Here is a 19,517-nt window from a genome sequence, read left to right as displayed (position 1 = left end):
TAAGATATTATTATCAAATGTACTTTTCTAGAAGTGTCAAGTGCCTTCTGTTAAACAACATTCATTCCAGAACAGTGGCTCAGTAGCAGCTATTCCCTATTCCCCTGACTTCAGTTACTTCAGTCTTTCTGTTGTAAGTTCTCAACTCACCGTGATGTGTACAGCACCGTTCTCTCTCTCACATCAGCTCCATCGACAGAGCTCTGGTCTGTCTCCACCATGCTGCTCATATATAATTGATGTTGCTGGTGCCTTAAACGGTGAACTGTAACAGCTGTTGGGGGGAAGGAAAGAGACAAGTTAGGAGTGTGTGGAGGAAGCTCCTCAGCTATGATTAGAAGAATAGGTTTTGCAATATTATCGCAATCAATGCAAATTACTCTCTCCAATGCTGACCTGGAAGTCAAACGCAGTTATTTAACAAAGATATGTTCCACACAGAAATGCAGAAAGGTTGTGCAATTACCAACAGAGTGGGATGGTGCCAATTTGAATGCCTCTGTATTAGTTTTGAGATTAAGTTTGAACTCCTGAGTTTAACCTCATAGTGCTTTGCTGGCTTTCATCCTTCGCTTGTAATTATCCTCTGAAATCTCTATCCTAAAAGGGCTATGTGGTGAATTAGAAAACATTTATACAGTATTGGCCACTAATATAACAGAGCCTGTGTCCTTTTTTAAATACCTTTGGAGTGGGAGTGTTTCAACTGTGCTCCAATCTTCTTAACTTTTACCATCCCCCGGAAAACAAATGCCTGTAAACTTTGTGGAATGTCTCGAGGTGTCAAAACTGTGATGCCATCAGTTCAGATTGCGATAAAGGTTTTATCGTTTAAGTTCTAAACAATAAAGGTTTTATGTATTACATTTAATTTAATGAATGATGGTTGGTGGTCTCCTTATCAACAGCTCCTAATTTAAATACAGTTTTTTTAGGATGATATAAAAAACTTTTTATATCTTCATTTTTTTGACATCTACACCAAACGGAAAATGTTAGTGCTTTTAAGTTTTGTCGTAGACATTGACGAAGACACACATATAAAATTCTGCTGGTGGGATTTTAATTCCGGAGCTGGCCATTGAGATCAAGGTAAAACCAAAAAAACAGGTAGACACTATTTTGCATTATTTGGGATATTTTGAACAGTTTTGCCTGACAGCAGACTTTGAACTTGTTCCCATAGGGATAGTATTGTGGCCAGAACAAGGGTAAATATCCTATGCTAATAATATTAATGCCACACAGGCAGGCTTAGTAGGTTTGTTCTTTGACTAAGAAGCCCTAAATGAAAACTAATGTTGAACAAACCATTTCACTTCCGGTGGATGAGGACTGGAGTAGACGTGGGGCGGCTGTGTCTCAGGAGGTAGAGGCTGTGTCTCAGGAGGTAGAGGCTGTGTCTCAGGAGGTAGAGGCTGTGTCTCAGGAGGTAGAGGCTGTGTCTCAGGAGGTAGAGGCTGTGTCTCAGGAGGTAGAGCTGCCGTCTAATGATCGCAAGGTTGGCAGACCGGCGGTTCGAGCCCCGGCTGGCCACATGTCGAAGTGTCCTTGGGCAAGACACTGAACCCCAAATTGCTCCCAGTGAGCGGGCCGGCGCCTTGCATGATAGCTTGCCGCCATTGGTGTGTGAATGTGTGTGTGAATGGGTGAATGAGAGGCCGTTGTAAAGCGCTTTGGATAAGGGCGCTATATAAACTTTAAAAAGGCGCTATATAAACTATATAGACTAAAAAAAACCCAAAAACTGTGTGTTGATCTTGTCCGTGGCATTTGACTCTGTTGACCATGAGCTGCTGCTGGGCAGACTCAGTGATGTTGGTATGGGTGACATGGCTATAGAGTGGTGTTGTCATGGTGACATGGCTATAGAGGGGTGTTGTCATGGTGACATGGCTATAGAGTGGTTCAGGAACTCCCTTGCAGATAGAACCCTGATGGTCACAGTTCAAGGTTCATGGAGATCTCCCAAAGGAGTTCCCCAAGCCTCAATCCTGGCCCCTGTCTTGTTTACTATCTTTATAAATAGCATTGGGAAGGACATATATGGTATATATGGCATATATATGGTCTAAAGTTGGTTCTCAATGCTAAGAAACCACATTTATTATTTTCCAGAGCTCGCTCCCAGATCTTAGATTCGGTTTAACATTCACACCTTAGGAGGGGACTCAATTGAAAGAGTGTCATCCTGTATACCTGGGCGTTTGGGTGGATGACGGGATCTCTTTTTAGAGTGCATATTATGAACCTAGTAAAGAAACTGAAGGTTAGGCTGGGTTTTTATTATCGAAGTAAAGCGTGCCTCAATTTAGCGGCTAGGAAAACACTTGTTCAGGCTACGTCCTTAAGGGTTCTAGACTATGGGGACATGATATACATGTACGCTGCCTCCTCTTCACTTTTCTGCATAATGGGTGTTAAGAGGAAGAAAGTATTCACCCATCTTAAGCAGTTGTTTAACACAGATATTGTCTTTCTGCAGGAAACGCATCCTCGTTCTAGTAACATGTATTAATCGAACCAACCGAAATAACAGCTGATAAGAACGGCAGATTTATTAATAGTTAGGGAAACTATTTAATACAAATGTTATTTTGGCCTGTGTGTATGCCCCGAAGACGGATGATGCCTTGCTTCTTCGCTTCTTCTTTCAGCTTCTTTGCCTGTTTTCTCATCTTCCTGACCTGGGCTCACACTACCTTAGGGGGGGGACCTCAGCTGCTGCTTAGACTCAGTGTTGGATCGATCTTCCACCAAGCCCGGGGTAGTGAGAAAATCTTCCTCAATCATTCATTCGTCTTTCCTCTCTGAGTTGAGTGGAATTTCAGATAATATATATATTTCAGCGTTTCACCCTTCATCCTAAAGTGAGACAGTATTCCTTTTCCCCCCCCAATGTCCAACACACATACTCTAGAATAGACTATAGTTTTTTATTGACAACCAAATAATCCCTCAAGTTTGTTCCTGTACATTCCAAAGTATTGTTATTGTTCTGATTACGCCATTGTGATGTCACTGTTTCTCCCCCGACATTCCACAGCCCATAAGGCACTGGCCGTTTTAATTCAACCCTACTTTCTGGTGATGAATCTGTAAAATATATAGAGGAACAAATCAAAGTGTTACTTGTTCCTCTAGACTCCTCAATACTCCAGGTGTCTCTGCTCTCGTGGTCTGAGACACACTCAAAGCCTACCTACGAGGGCAAATCATATCATTCACTGCAAATAAGAAAAGACATTCTCAGAAGGAACGATTAGATCTATCGTATAAAATCTTAGTTATCGATAAAGCGTATGGATTAACTCAAACCGCAGAACTATATAACTATAACTATATAACTCAAAACTAAATCTGACCTCCTTTACGACACACCAAATGCAGAACCTTTAATTAAAAAGCGAAAGTACCTTGTCTATGAACATGGTGAAAAGACAGGGTAACTGTTAGCTAATGAACTAAAAATGACAGAGGTTGCTAAGCAATTTATAACTTTAATAAGTATTCATACAGAAAGTGGAGATGTCACTGGAGATCCCATTAAAATTAATGATGCGTTTAGAGATTTCTACTCCCTATACTATATACCACCCAATTTGATGGAGATGAAATGTCAATTAAAGGCTTTCTTGATCCTCTGCCCATACCAACTATTCCCCCAGACCTGGTGGAGAAGCTGGAAGCACCTCTAACCTAAGCAGAAATAGCCCTAGCCATATCATCAATGCAATCTGGCCAATCCCCAGGGCCGGATGGATTTCCAGCTGAATTATTTAAGAAGTTTTCGGCGCTCCTCTGCCCCACAATTAACAACCGTTTTGTCTGAATCCCTTTCGGCTGGGCTCACCCCCCCCATCTCTAAATGAGAGGCATGTATAATTCTCTTAGCCAAGAAATGGAAAGACCCTGCAGAGTGTGCCTCATACAGACCCATCTCGCTTTTGGACACAGATGCCAAAATTCGAGCAAATGCTCTGATTAGATGAGGATATATATATATAGATTAGATGAGGTCATCCCCCAAATAATAACAACTGATCAGACAGGCTTTCTTAACACTAGAACAGCCTAGAACAGTAAAGAAACATTTTTATATCTTTGCACTCGATCATATTTCAGGACCCCTTTCATGACTTTTCCTAGATATGTGCTTTCTACCACCCAGTATCCTTACATTTTCAAAATCACCTCAGGACAAGCCAGTATGAAGCTATTTTGCCGTTTTTCTTTGTAGGAAACAGGCTAATTTACAAGCGACCAACTAATGGTCGTTGTGTGTAAATAGCAGCTTGAGCATTGTAAAGAGAAGGTCAAGAGGGTTTGACCCCGCGGCGGCTCTTTTACTAGATAAAAAAGGCACGTTCTAATGTAAAGAATCTTTTAATGTCCTTTTTAACTTACTGTATTCACCCCAGGGTTTCCGTTAGAAAAATTTGCCGCCGGACATTGTGTCCGGTAAGATTTCGATTTACCGGACAAACGTGACATATTCCGGTCATCATATTAAAATATAATATAGCTGTTTGTCGCGGTGATTACTGTTGTGTAGCGGCCTATATATGCCATTTAATGTCTATTTCTCATCCGATACGATTAGATGCGAGCTATATAATATATAATAATATAACATGATTCGCATGCGCGCTATGCCATTATGTCCAGCGCTGAACGGGCGCCTCACTGGGAACTGAACAGACAGCATCGATCAATGAACGGACTCCACATTACGTTAACTGAAGTTTGTTAAATTGTTTGGGATTAATGTGAGTTTTCTATTTTCTCTTTCCAGTTTTACCCTTTTTTTAATCAATAAAACAACGTCATTTCTATAACCTGGGGGGTATTCCATCAACATCGCTAAAGGAAAATCCAGGTTTAGTCTGACAAGTCTCGCGAGAGTTCCTAAAAACATCCAGGCATATTCTGACAAGTCTCGCGAGAGTTATCCAAAATAGGCCGGGATTTTCCTTTAGCGACGTTGATGGAATACCCCCTAGGTCTCGCTGATTGGGAAGGCATTTCGTTTAGCTGCCCCACACTCATGCACGCACGGCGCTGCCCGGGAGGGAGGGACCCGCCCCCTTTGGTTAGCCTATAGGCTGGCTGGGGGGGGCGGGTCCTTCTCTCTCGGGCGGTGTTGTGTGTGTGTGGGTGTGTGTGTGTTTGGTGCTCAGCTGAAAATGGTGGCCCGAAGCCAATTTGAATACAATTCGCTACGAATTGTATTCAAATTGTGCTTAGAGGGAATTATTTTCACCGGACATTATGTCCGACGAGTTTTCAATTTGTCGGACTTCAACAAATTTTACCGGACAAAGACCGGTAATTACCGGTTAACGGAAACCCTGATTCACCCTCTGAAAGAGTTCCCGAGTACGTTGTGTCATTAGACACGGAGAGGTGCCCCGCGGTGGTGTAGCGGTCTAAGCACTGGCCACTAGTGCAAGCTGCCCACTAATCCCAGCTCGCCAGATCCGGATATGGCCGAGGCACACACAGGGAGCGGCATATTGAGCGGCCGCTCCCGAGGGCGGTATAGGAATAGTTCCGGACAAGGATCCGTCGCGCAACACCGCCCCCGGGGTGCCGGAATAACGGTGCTGGGCTCGAGGAGCCAGTCAGCTAGTCTGCCTGGCGATCTCCTCTGGGGCTGCCGGCCACGGGGTCGTGCGGCGGATCCTACGCAATAGGCAGGGGATAATTGGATGCTAGGTTGGGTTCAATTGGCTACCAAATTGGGTGAAAAAGGGATAAACTCTGAAAAAACAAAATAAAATAAAATAAAATAAAAAAGACACGGAGAGAGCGTTTCATCGTGTCGGTTGCCCTTTGAGTCCAATCCTCTTCGATCTTGCTATTGAACTGCTTGCAATTGCCCTCTGTAACAGTGTAGATTTTACTGGTATTTGGAGGCGGGTTATGGAACATAAAGTGTCGTTATATGCTGATGACCTTTTGCTATATGTTTCAGACCCAACGACCTTTCTACCAGCTGCACTCTCTCTGCTTAACCAGTTTGGATCCATATTGGGATAGAAGATAAAGCAGCATAAAAGTGAACTGTTCCCAATTAATATAGAAGCAATTGACCTAGACTACAATGACATAACATTTCAAATTGTAGAAAGACAATTGACCTACTTGGGAGTAACAGTCACACGGATTCAAAAATCTCTTTAAAGAAAATGTCACGACTCTACTGAATCAGGTTAAAACATTGTTATTGCAGTGCCCCCCCCCCCCCCTTGCTGGACGAATGAACTCTTTAAAAATGTATATACTACCAAACGTTACATATTTATGACAGCTGCTGGTGAAAAGTGCAACTGTTGTTGTGCCTCATAATAACAACAGAATTCTATGATCTCAAAAAGATAATTCAGAGTGTTTTGTTTTCTGTGTCAGAAGTGTTTCTCCCCTCCGCGTGAACAGCTGCGTTGAAGCTGAAAACCTGTGTAGGCCTACTTTTTCCCCCACACAGAAAATGGATCAAGAATCGCTAAAGGGAATCGATAAAGAATCGAACTGACGAGCAGAATCGACAATTGAATCAATATCAATAACATCTTATCAATTCCCATCTACTTGGGATTCTATTCTATTTGACCTTTATTACACTAAACGGGCACAGACTCAACAATCCTTTGCACATAGTGTTAATTAGGCTACATTGGAGTCAGATTACCAATATTAGATATGCTTTGCTATCAAGAAAATATAGCCAGAAGTCTCTGCCAAACATAAATGTGGAAAAGGATACTAACAACATGGAGACTCATCAGGTTATTGTATCATGTGTAAAACGCCTCACAATTTCTTGTAACTAATGCCTAGCATAGCATTAGCATAGCATTAGCATAGCATTAGCATAGCATTAGGTCTTAATGGAATCTGAGATCAGGCCTGATGGAGTGTCTGTCACATGAGTGTCTGGGGTGAGCAAATCATTGTCAGATATAACGTAATTTTAACCTGTGTTAGTTGGTCATGTGACCACGTGATGTGTGTCGCTCTTTATCACGCTGTTAACCAACGTTTACTGGAGGAATGAATGTAATGTTCTTCCTATCCCGTCCAGTTCTCCTCTTTTCTCTCAGTCTTCACCCCGCTGCCCCCTGTGTGTGTGTGTGTGTGTGTGCGTGTGCGTGTGCGTGCGCCTGTGCGTGTGCGTGTGAGTGAGAGGTCCCCCTGAGGTCTCAACACAGGGATTAAACAAAATAAATTGAAGATAAAATGAGAGTAGGGACGCAGGACGTATAAAACATACGTATCGCCGTAACAACCAATCCGTCTTTATCGTTATCGAATCAATCGTTTCATCGCCCAGCTCTAGCTGCTACACATCTTTGCCAATTCAGCAGGTACTTTTTTTTTTTTGTGATCAATTTTTTATTATTATTTCAGGGAGTAAAACAAGGGGAGTGGTAACATACAAATAAACAAAGGAGAAAATAGAATAACACAAATACGGTTTACCAGTACAAATACAAAATGCGCATAAAACTTTTCAACCTCCCCCCCCTTCCCTTCCCAATCTCCCTTTACCCCAATAATTCCCCACCTACCCCTCCTCCCACAAATGTCCCTCCCGCCAGATACCTCCCACCCATCCGCCCAATCACAACCCCCCCGCCACCCACCCCCCCCCTATCACAGCCCCCCGCCCACCACCCCCCACCCAATCACAGCCCCCCGCCCCCCCCCCCCTCCCTACAGGACCCTATGGAAGGAGCAAATCGATTAGCCTATAATAGTGTCTTGAGGATGGTTATAGTTTGGTCCCAGCATGAAACATTGTCCGAAATTGCATGATGCCTGTTGGCTATCCAGTGTTCCATGCTGGCTATGTCAATGAAGTCTAATATCCATCTCTGCGTAGTCAAGAAATGGGGTGACTTCCACCTGCAAGCTATAAGCCTTTTGGCTGCTGTAAGGCCGGCCAGCCAGATGCGTCTTTGTTTGATGTTTAGATCCAGGTTTGAACTGTCATTTAACAATAGGACTAATGGTGAGTGTGGAATGTGTTTGGACAGGATCAGGGACAAAGCATCACAAACTGTCCTCCAGAAATCAGCCACTCCCGGGCATTCCCATACCATATGAAAAAAGGTGCCAACTGTATTTCGGGTGCAAAGAGTACAGTTAGGTGAAGGTATGGTCTTTATTTTATGTAGCAGATATGGAGTGAAGTATGTCCTATGAGTAAAATTGAAATGGATAACCTGGTGGTTGGGATTTCTGGAGGAAAGGGATATGTTTTGCCAAATTAATTGCCAATTTACGTTATTGTGTGATAAAGTATCTTTCCACACTCTGTCAATGTGTAATGGTTTTAAAGAAGCCTTAACCAGGATGGAGTAAAGAGCTGAGACCTGACCCCTGGGTCTGGTGAATGCTATGTGAAATGGATGTATGTCTAATGAGCTATTCCAGGGTACCCCGTATGTGCGCATAGCTGTACGTAATTGAAGGTAGAAAAAAAAGGACGTACCCGGTAAATTAAAGTTTCTCTGAATGTCTTGGAATGAGCGGAGACCCTCAGCCCCAAATAAATCTGAGAATGTGTGAACTCCCTTGTCACTCCACTGGGGAAATGAGATTGGACGGCCTCCCAACTGGAGAATTGAATTTTTAAATATAGGCGAATGGAGGTACCATTTGGTTGAGATTTTGCTGAGCTTTTCTGCGCATCGCCAAACTGAGATTAATTCAGTGATGATGGTGCCGAATTTCAATTTGGACTGTTTAATAGAAATGTTACAGTATATTACATCTTGTAACCTATGAGGATGGACAATGTTTTCCTCTAAGGGGCGCCAAGAAACACGAGCAGCCGGATCAAACCATGTGGAGAGAGGACGCAGCACAAAGGACCAATAATACCATTCGAAGTTTGGTAGCCCCAATCCCCCTTCGTTTTTTAGCCTCTGGAGGGTTGAGAATTTGAGTCTGGGCTTCTTCCCCCTCCATATAAAATGAGAAGAGATAGAGTGTAGTTTCTTCCAATAACCACTTGGTGGGGCTAGAGAGAGCATGGAACTAAAAAAGTTTATTCGTGGAAGAATATTCATTTTAATAACTGAGATACGGGAATGAAATGTGAGGGGTGAAGTTTTCCACCTTTGTAGATCAGAATCTACCTCCTTCAGCACATTCTTATAATTAATTGATACTGTGTTTGAAATTGAGGGGTAGATAGTGATACCTAGATATTTAATATTCTGGACCACTGGGATGTTCAGTGAGATATCTAACTGTCTAGCTGAGGCATTCAGTGGCAATAGAGCTGATTTTCCCCAGTTAATTTTGTAACCTGAAATTCGGCTAAAATTATTAAAGATGTTTAGAAGGTGAGGGAGTGACTGAGGGATATTCTGAATAAAAAGAAGGATATCATCAGCATACAGAGATATGTGATGTTTGGTGTTCTGGACCGTAATAGGATCATGGGTGACTGACTGGCGAACGGCCTGGGCCACAGGTTCCAGAGATAGGGCAAACAGCAAAGGAGAGAGAGGGCAACCCTGGCGCGAGCTGCGGGATACTGGGAACTGTTTAGAGCATGTGTTCCCTGTCAGAACCATTGCTGTCGGGTTAGAATATAGTAGTTTTATCATATCCACATAATGATCTCCAAAGCCCATATAGCGTAAAACCGCCCATAAAAAGTGCCACTCGAGACGATCAAAGGCTTTCTCAGCATCAAGTGAGAGAATAGCATTTGCTGAATCAGTAATATTCGAAGAGTCAATAATATGGAGAAGGCGGCGAACATTGTCTGAGGCAAGGCGATTTTTAATGAAGCCTGTTTGGTCCTCATGCACTAAGGTAGTCATAAATGGTTCCAGTCGAGAGGCTAGAACTTTGGCGTACAGTTTAGTATCTGTATTTAAAATTGACAAGGGGCGATAGCTTCCGCAGTCAGTAGGGTCCTTCCCCTTTTTCAAGAGCAAAGAGATTATAGCTATATTGTTGTTTTTGGAGAAGGAGCCATTTTTGATTGCAGAATGAATCATTCCCAATAGCAAGGGGCCAACTTGGGGCCAAAAGGCCAGATACAATTCAGGTGGTAGACCGTCTAACCCTGGTGACTTGCCTTTATTCATGCATGAGAGAGCTTTGTATAGTTCAGATAGCGTAATAGGAGAATCTAAATCAAGGGAGTCATTTTGGGAAAGCTGGGGGAGCTGTAAGGGGTTCAAGAAAGAACTAACAGCTTGATCATTATAATCAATCTCAGAAGTATATAGAGCCGAGTAGAATGCCCAGAAGTTATTGTTAACCTCTGTTGGATCAGTGCACAAAGTACCTGTAGAACTTTTAATTGAAGAGATGTTTGCTAGTTGTTCATTGGTTTTAAGTTTTGAGGCTAGTAAATGGCTTGGCTGTGCGCTGTGCAAGTAATGGTTTTGTCTAGTTCTATGGATGAGGAAATCCGCTCTATGTCTGAGAAGATGGTTAAGATCTTTAAATAACACTTCTCTCTCAAGAACTAGCTCAGGGGTAACATGCGGAGTCATTGTGATCTCCAGTTCAGCAATTTTCTTTTCTAAGTCTTGAATATGTTTTAATCTGGATTTGTGTAGATTAGAGGCAAAACCAATAGTTTTATCCCTAATGAACCCCTTCACCGCATCCCAGAGAATACCAGGATCATCCACAGATGGCTTATTAATTACAATAAACTCATCAAGTTGTTCCTTCATTTCCTTTAGGAATGATTCATTCTGCAAAAGGGTGGAGTTAAAACGCCAGCGAGGGGCCCTTTTAGGCTTCAAGGAGATCGCTACTCTGCCAAAGACCGCCCTGTGGTCAGAGAGAGACATAGGAAGTAAATTAAAATCTGATGTCTTATCATACAGATGTTTGGATATAAAAATATAATCTATGCGAGAGAATGATCTGTGTCGAGAGGAGAAACAAGTGAATTCTTTCACGGAGGGGTTAGAAGAACGCCAGACATCTACCACAGCACAGTCACTAGCCCATTTCCTTAGTGCAGAGGACGCCAGGTGTTGCTCTCTCCCCTCGTTAACCCCAGTTCTGTCCATCGTGTGTAGCCATACAGCATTAAAGTCACCCCCTATTATTAAACCAAAATCAGATAGATCAAACATCAATTTAGTTAAGTAGTCATAAAAGCCAATATCAAAGGAATTTGGTGCATATACTGAAACAAAGGCCAGTTTCTTATCATTTACCATCATTTTTATATAGCTTACTCTGCCCTCAGAGTCTTTCCCAGATCCTAGATCTTTAAACTGAAAACTGCGCTTGGCAACGATCACTACTCCCCTTTTTTTTTTGGTATTTGAGGAGGAGGCAATTACATGGTAATATTTATTCTGTAATCTACTAACATCTTTTTCCAATAGGTGAGATTCCTGAAAGAAGGCCACATCTATCTTTTTTCTCTGTAGAAAGTCTAAGGTACTTGTGCGTTTATGAGGGATATTTAGGCCCCGCCCATTCCAAGACAGAAGTGTAATGTTAGTCATAGCTATCTTGGTAAAAGAAAAAAGTGAAAGATACTAACCGAAGAGCTCCAACCATAGGATCCTGTCCCTCCCCCCCAACCCCCCCATAAGCCCCATGATCATAGCCCACCCACCCCTTGCCCCCTAATCCCAATCGGCACCCCTCTTCCCCAACCCCCCCCAAAAATAAATGGACAAAAAGGTCCATCCAGAGCCCACCCAACCTCCCCCCTCCCCCCCAAAAAAGTGACAGTGAAGAAAAGATAGTCAGATACCCCTCCCTCTCCCTTGTAGCTATACCTTGTTTGAGTAATTACCATATATAATAAAAAATAATGATAATACAGAATTAGAAACCAAAGAAAAAAAGAAATAATTTTCAAGTAACATTTGGGGTTATAAAGCCATCAGCAATGAAATTATATATTTATTCAGTTCTATTATAGAAAACAATAATTGTGTTCAAGCTACCTATAATGTCATACGTAAATTGGGACACCCCATATGTTCAAAATACTCAAATAAGCAAGGTTGTGTGGAACAGGCAAACTTAAAACATTAGGCTATTATACCGCTATTCAATCTGATTAGTCAGCAACCTATCATAGAGTTCAGATTGCGAAATGTGTCGCACACAGTCAGCCACCATACAGATGGATCAGCATTTACAGTAAATAGAAAGCAAAAATAATAACTATAGTGGTTTTACAGCGATGTTAGCCGGATTTACACTCACTGAGTTGCTACACGATAGAAATAAACAAAGAGAGTCATTGGAGTGACGTCCTCCGTGAGTAACGCCCCACCAGGAAGTAAACAAGTCCAGCATGTTATCGTCAACAGTTATCGTTTGAAAAACAAAGTCTAGAGCGAGCTCTTGTTAAGAGCCTTACCCCGATCAGGAATTGTCCTCAAGTGAAGAAAGGAACTTCTCTGCCTCTGATAGTTCGTGGAATAGATGGTGTTCAGAGTTGTGGATGAGCTTGATGACCGCGGGGTACAGCAAGAATGCCTCACAGCGCAGTCCCCGAGCCCGGTGCATGATCGGATAGCAGGGACGTCTGAGTTTAGAAGTATACTCGCTGTAATCCGCTGCAAAACGGATGGTGCGCCCGGCGATCTCCACGGGAGTTTTCCTTGATTCTTGGAGGATGCGGTCTCTGTCTGTGAAGCGAAGGAATTTAATGATCAAGGACCTGGGATGTGGTGAAGACGCTCGAGGAGACCCGGTGCGGTGAGCTCGCATGATCTCCAGCGGCTTGTCAGCCAGGGAGGGGAACCATATTGGGAAGTTGGCAGTGAGGTAGGACATTGCATTCCCCGATTCTTCTCCCTCCTTTAGATTGATCATTCTTAGGTTGTCCCTTCTGCTCCTAGGGTTAGGAGGCAGGTACTTTTGAAGGGAGTCACTCCTCCTGTTCCCAGGGATACCTAGCCTGTTTTATTTTATTTTCCTAATCGGTTTGTAGCCTGACTCTATCATGGAACACTCTCAATGGAACATCGGTTTGTAGCCTGACTCTATCATGGAACACTCTCAATGGAACCTCAGAATCAGAATCAGAAGACTTTATTGCCATGACATGTAAACATGTTAGGAATTTGGTTTGGGACAATGGAGCACGGTTTACAGCAGGACAGGTGCAAGACAGGACAAGACAGTGCAAACCAACATCAAAGTGCAAGGGCCATAATTAATATAAATATAAAGTGCAGAGATCAAGTGTTCAAGTGTTCATGTCCAACCTCTGTCTCTTCCCATGCCAAATTAATAGGTTGTTGGACTGACACGTTAATACTGTATCAGGCATCGAACACTCGTTTAAAACAAGCCCCCTTCGTACTGATTGTGTAAAAAAAACTAAATTGTGTCCTCACAAGACTATTAGAGGAACCGTGGGGAAGCATGATGGGGAAGGAGGGATAACTGCAACATCCTCCAATGACAAGAATTAGGCCTCTTACTCTTCCCTCATCCTTTATTACCTCCATTCGAAATTGAAGAGGCACATTCACCCAGCACGATGTTCAGTGAAAAATACATTCAAAAAAGTGTTCAGCGTTTCAATCACAAACGAGTTTAGTATATTACTGTTGTTACAACGTTCTTTATGAGTCAGTTTGACGGCCCTGTGTATTGTCCAGTTTTCAGTATGTCTCTTACTTTTTGACCTTGCTGCTAAACTCCAGACCATATTAACTTGTTTCGGTGACACACATTCCAATTCCAGTCTGCTGTTTTGGGCAAATCCGAGCCTTATCCCCACTGTGGGAGCCGGGATCAGGATATGTAGCTCTCTCTAGCATCGCTGAAAAACAACACAACGGGATGGCCTGGGAAGCTCCCATCTTCTCCTCCCAGCCCTGTCCCAGATTAGGGGAAATGAGAGGGGGCACTGAAGGTCCAACCCTCTCATCCCTTCTTAGTCAGAGCTTTGTCCCCCTCTCGCTGGCAGGACAGCCCCGCTCGAGAGAGAGAGAGAGAGAGAGAGAGAGGCTGAGGGGGAAAGCTCATTTGTAGTGTGACACACCCTGCCAGACCACGTTTGGAGAAATGAGAAATGGAGATGTGCAGAGCGAGCTGGCAGAGAGGGGGGGCGGAGGGGGGGGGGGATGTCCTCCATCCTCCTCGGTTTTAAGATATTCTGAGACAAATCATTCTGGGATGTTGTGAGTACTGAGAGGAGGTGTGATGCCCATGTAATAACGCTCTCTCTACATCAGGTTTGGGAAGCAATGTCACAGGCTCACCTGTCTCTGACTTACGCTTTCAGTCAGTCATGTAGTCGCTCTTCCCTTCACAGCAGGAAAGTGATAGAAACGGCAAATCGCTTTTTGTTGGCACGAAGCCTCTCTTTTATTGCTGAGGGGCTTTGAGGTTTAATATCCCAGTTAGCAGATGTATTAGTTTGGCATTTGAATATGAACGGGTGTCGCAAAAAAAAAAAAGGTATCCTTTTTCATTTGAACCATAATCCACTTATGTCATGTTTTTCCCCGTGTATGTAACGAATTAATACATCTAACGCAATAAGCAGCATTTTGATTATTGTTGCTTTTAATTGTTGTTTCTTTTAATTGTTCGGTTTAGGGTTAGGGTTAGGCCTAGGGTTGTTTATGTCAGAAAGGGCAATCATTAATTTCAATTAGTTACTTCACTGGCAAAAACTGAAAGTGGTTGCTTGCTACAGTAATATGATTACTCTACTTACATGAATATATTTAGCAGTTTTGTCACTGTTGTTTGTGTTATTAAAACATGTTCATGCCTCATGGGAAGTCATGGGAATTATACAGATAGTTGGCAGTATTCTTTTCTTCTTTTAGGTGTTCACACGTTTGTTTTTGAAGTGGTAGTTATAAATATAAATGTTCTAATTTCTACAAAGACAGTGGGCCATTATTAGAACAGTGCAGCCCAAAGGTATTAGGTAGGCTTTCACAACCATCAGCATCGCAAAGAAGAACCGTTATTGTACACTGTCCATAAACCCGTCGTCCACAAGAAAAAATATCTCCTCATAGGGAGAGAGACAGAGAGAGAGGGGAGAGAGAGAGACAGAGAGAGAGAGAAAGAGAGAGAGAGAGAGAGACAGAGAGAGAGGGGGGAGAGACAGAGAAAGAGAGAGACCAAGAGAGAGAAAGACAGAGAGATGAGCACAAGCACTCTCACAATCAGTCACGACTTACCAATGGTACGATACACAAGTGCTGAGTGTTTGTTACACCGCAAATGTACTTCAGGTCCTCGCTGCTCGCTGCTCCTCCAGGCCTCCCTGCCTGCTGTCCATTTAGCTGGTCTAGACGGATTGGGCTCATAAAGCTGTCACAGATGGAAGCGCTGATCCTGCCCTGGAGGCCCGGGGGGAGGCCCGGGTCCTGCACTGCCAGCTATACTACATCACTGCTTTACTAAATTAACATGGCCCCCCCATCTTAAATCTTCCCTGCAAAACAGCTGTGATCACCCCTGCTATCGGTCCGTACAATATGCACCGCGTCGACCCCTCCGTCCCCCCCACCATCCCCCCATCACTGTTGGCCCCAACTACACCCAAGGAGCCCCGCTGGTATTGGCTCCATGACTTATATTCCAGGGCTAGGTTATTAGCTGAGAGAGAGAGAGAGAGAGAGAGAGAGAGAGAGAGAGAGAGGAGAGAGAGAGAGAGAGAGAGAGAGAGAGAGAGAGAGAGAGAGAGAGAGAGAGAGAGAGAGAGAGATAGAGAGAGAGAGAGAGAGAGAGAGAGAGAGAGAGAGAGAGAGAGAGAGAGAGAGAGAGAGAGAGAGAGAGAGAGAGAGAGAGAGAGAGAGAGAGAGAGAGAGAGAGAGAGAGAGAGAGAGAGAGAGAGAGAGAGAGAGAGAGAGAGAGAGAGAGAGAGAGAGAGAGAGAGAGAGAGAGAGAGAGAGAGAGAGAGAGAGAGAGAGAGAGAGAGAGAGAGAGAGAGAGAGAGAGAGAGAGAGAGCTCTTACAAACACAGGACTGGGGTTGTCCAGCTGGAGGAACTAAATGGGTCTGCTAGTGCTAACTGATGTTGTCAATGTCAATGTCTTTCCTGGCCATTTTTAGCTACATGCTTTCTCTGTTCCGTTAGACTGCTTATTGGAGGTTAGGTCTATTAGTTTTCAGAAAATCTGTTTGGGTTAGTTAAATTAGTTAAATGGATTCTTTTTTATTTCAATCGCATATCAGTACCAATGTGCATGTGGGGTGTTTTTTCATAGAAGTTATTATGTTTTTAACACGTGTCGCAGTATTTCATGACTATGAGAGGAGTTACAGTGGGGTAAATAAGTATTTAACACTGTCAACAATCAACAATATTTTAATTCAACATATTTCCATTGCAGCTATTCACATGAAGTTTAGACCAGACATTGGCATTAACTCAATCTAACTACACAGCTAAAGACAATTAAAGTAACATTCCAATCCCAAAAAAGCTGTGTGTGTGTGTGTGTGTGTGTGTGTGTGTGTGTGTGTGTGTGTGTGTGTGCCTGTGCCTGTGCCTGTGCCTGTGCCTGTGCCTGTGCCTGTGCCTGTGTCTGCGTCTGCGTCTCCGTCTCCGTCTGTGTCTCTGTCTGTGTCTGTGTCTGTGCGCGCGCGTGTGCGTGTGTGTGTCTGTAGCTAGCTGTGTAGTTGTATTGAGTTAATACCAATCTCGGGTCTAAATTTAATTTCATTCAGTGTTAATGTGTCAAATACTTATTTCCCCCACTGTATGTCTTAATAAAGCTCTGGAGCTGCACCCTTCAATAGTTCTCTCTGTGTGTGTGTGTGTGTGTGTGTGTGTGTGTGTGTGTGTGTGTGTGTGTGTGTGTGTGTGTGTGTGTGTGTGTCTGTGTGTCTCACCCTTCAATAGTTCCCTCCCTTAGGAGGGTGTAAAGGATTACATTCAGTGTGGAATGCAAAATTAAGATTAATGCCAAAATGAATATTCAAATCTTGTTTGTGTTTTTTCGCTTCGCAATCAACATGGTTTTAGAATCGTTCACCTTTTTGAAGTCAAGTTTAACTTTCCGGAAAAAAAAGTCTGAACAGACTGGCATTTGCATAAGTGTTTAAGCATAGCAAACACAAGACACAGTCTGGTGGTTTGTCTTCCATCCACTCTTCACTTTTTTTTTTTCTTAGAAGTTTAGTTTGTTTAAGAAGCAAAATGAAGAGGTGCAAGCTGTCTTAATACACACTAGACTCACCATGTCCAGATGCTCAGTAAACATCTAGCACTTACCAACAATATGTACAGTTATCAGTAAAAAGAAAGTCATTGACCTTGTCATTACCAGATACGTTGGACTGTAGTTTCCATGTCATTATTTGACATGAAAGATGCTTGAACAGAGAAGGTATTGTAAAGCACTTTGAGCTGCATTTCGTGTATGAAAGGTGCTGTATAAACAAAGCTTTACTTACTTACTTACTTACTATGAAAGAAGAGCTTAGCTGCTGTATTACCTGTTTCCATTTTTGTCCTTGCTGTGTGTCCTATGTTACCCTCACAACTAATACCATGGTTTGTTAGGCAAAAACAGAGAAGGCAGTTGAAATAAAGTGGTGCCAGAGCATGAAAATGCTTTATAATAACCGTTTCCATTTTGTTCTAACAACCTTGTATCCCATCTGAACCTCACGAGTAAGTAAGACCATGGTTACAATGGTTAGACCAGCTGTGTGTGGGTGTGGGTGTGGGTGTGGGTGTGTGGGTGTGTGTGTGTGTGTGTGTGTGTGTGTGTGTGTGTGTGTGTGTGTGTGTGTGTGTGTGTCGGGGGGTGTGTGTGTGTGTGTGTGTGTGTGTGTGTGTGTGTGTGTGTGTGTGTGTGTGTGTGCGCGCGTGCAGAGAGTGGGGGGGAGTTGCTGAGTGGTAATAGTAGCGTGGTCAAACGTTCCGTCCGCAAATATCCCAAATAACACGAACTAGTGCACATTTACCTGCTATCATTCATGTTATCATTACACTTGCTGCTGAAAACCGTCAGTGTTTTCTTCTTAGAAACAAGAGCATATGCATGTTATTTGTGTAAACAGGAGACGTGCGCCACAATTCTTCGCCTAGCAAAACCCTCTCTCACTCAGCGCCCCGCTAGCGAGACGGCACGCTTTACTCCCTTCAACTTAAGGATTTGTCTAAATATATCTGTACTGTAAATAGTTTCTATTTCCAAGGAAAAACAGAGTCGTTCGATTTATACCCGTTTTTTTTTTTCTCGGATTCTGATTGTTCAATCAAATGGGTTTCCCTGTGACTAGTGTGACAACCATAGTTCTTGAAATCGCCGTATCGTATTTTCTCCTTTTGTCCTGGTGTTGTTGTCAAGTCATTTGTCTGACACATTTTGAGAGGAACAATCTCCATGACTAGAGCTCCTCTGTCAAGAATTATCTTCTGGATGAATGTCCTCCGAGCTTTTCAGAGATGTACTTGTTTCACCTCTTTATAGAATGGACTGACTTATATAGCTATGCCTTTATCCAAAGCGCTTTACAACGGCCTCTCATTCACCCGTTCACACACACATTCACACGCCAATGGCGGCAAGCTACCATGCAAGGTGCCGGCCCGCTCACTGGGAGCAATTTGGGGTTCAGTGTCTTGCCCAAGGACACTTCGACATGTGGCCAGCCGGAGCTCGAACCGCCGATATGCCAACTTTGCGATCATTAGACGGCGGCTCTACCTCCTGCGCCACAGCCGCCCCGTAACGGTCACCAGACCTACACGTGGCAGAGTAGAGTTATGTCACTCAACACTCACCTCTGACCTCTGTCTCTCCTCTCTCACCCCATACAGCCTCTGTCAACGTGCTGGTGCAGAACTGTAAGATCTACACTCAACACTCACCTCTGTCTCTCCTCTCTCACCCCATACAGCCTCTGTCAACGTGCTGGTGCAGAACTGTAAGATCTACACTCAACACTCACCTCTGTCTCTCCTCTCTCACCCCATACAGCCTCTGTCAACGTGCTGGTGCAGAACTGTAAGATCTACAACGACGCCAGCTGTGACATCTCGGCCGACGGACAGCTCCTGGCCGTGTTCATACCCAGCAGCCAGCGGGGCTTCCCTGACGAAGGCATCCTGGCCGTCTACTCTCTGGCCTCCCACAACCTGGGGGAGATGCTCTACTCCAAGAGATTCGGTGAGTTCCTTCCAGCCATCCCAGTCATTGCCACTCAATGGTGGCAGCATCATGTCCATACATCAAATGATCCCTCAAGGCTGATTAAGTGTTAAATATATGCCTTCGTGTCATAAAAAATACTGCTGAAAGGGAACTTCTAGAATATTGTGACTTTACCATAAGTCCCCTTTCAGCAGTATTTTTATGACATGAAGACATATATTTAACACTTAATCAGCCATGATGTGAGTAAAAAGAAAATGTTATATCTTTGCACTCGATCAAATTTCAGGACCCTCCTTTCATGACTTGTCCTAGATATGTGCGTTCTACCACCCAGTATCCTTATTCCTTACATTTTCAAAATCACATCAGGATAAGCTAGTATAAAGCTATTTTGTAGTTTTTCTGTGT

The 19,517-nt window shown here is 43.4% G+C and overlaps 1 protein-coding gene across 1 annotated transcript in view; it reads left to right on the top strand.

Moving 5' to 3' along the window:
• Positions 1–19,517, top strand: part of LOC308154855 (activating molecule in BECN1-regulated autophagy protein 1A-like) — a gene marked incomplete at both ends in the record, with an annotated part of 167,542 nt that overhangs the window by 57,304 nt on the left and 90,721 nt on the right. The window contains one exon of the mRNA XM_080528073.1: positions 18,933–19,121. Coding sequence (XP_080384199.1) covers positions 18,933–19,121 — 189 coding nt within the window. The remainder of the gene's footprint in view (positions 1–18,932; positions 19,122–19,517) is intronic.

The sequence above is a fragment of the Nansenia antarctica genome (genome assembly GCF_963989245.1).
Source record: "Nansenia antarctica genome assembly, chromosome: 4".
Taxonomy (NCBI): domain Eukaryota; kingdom Metazoa; phylum Chordata; class Actinopteri; order Argentiniformes; family Microstomatidae; genus Nansenia; species Nansenia antarctica.
This window is presented reverse-complemented; position numbering and strand designations above follow the sequence as displayed.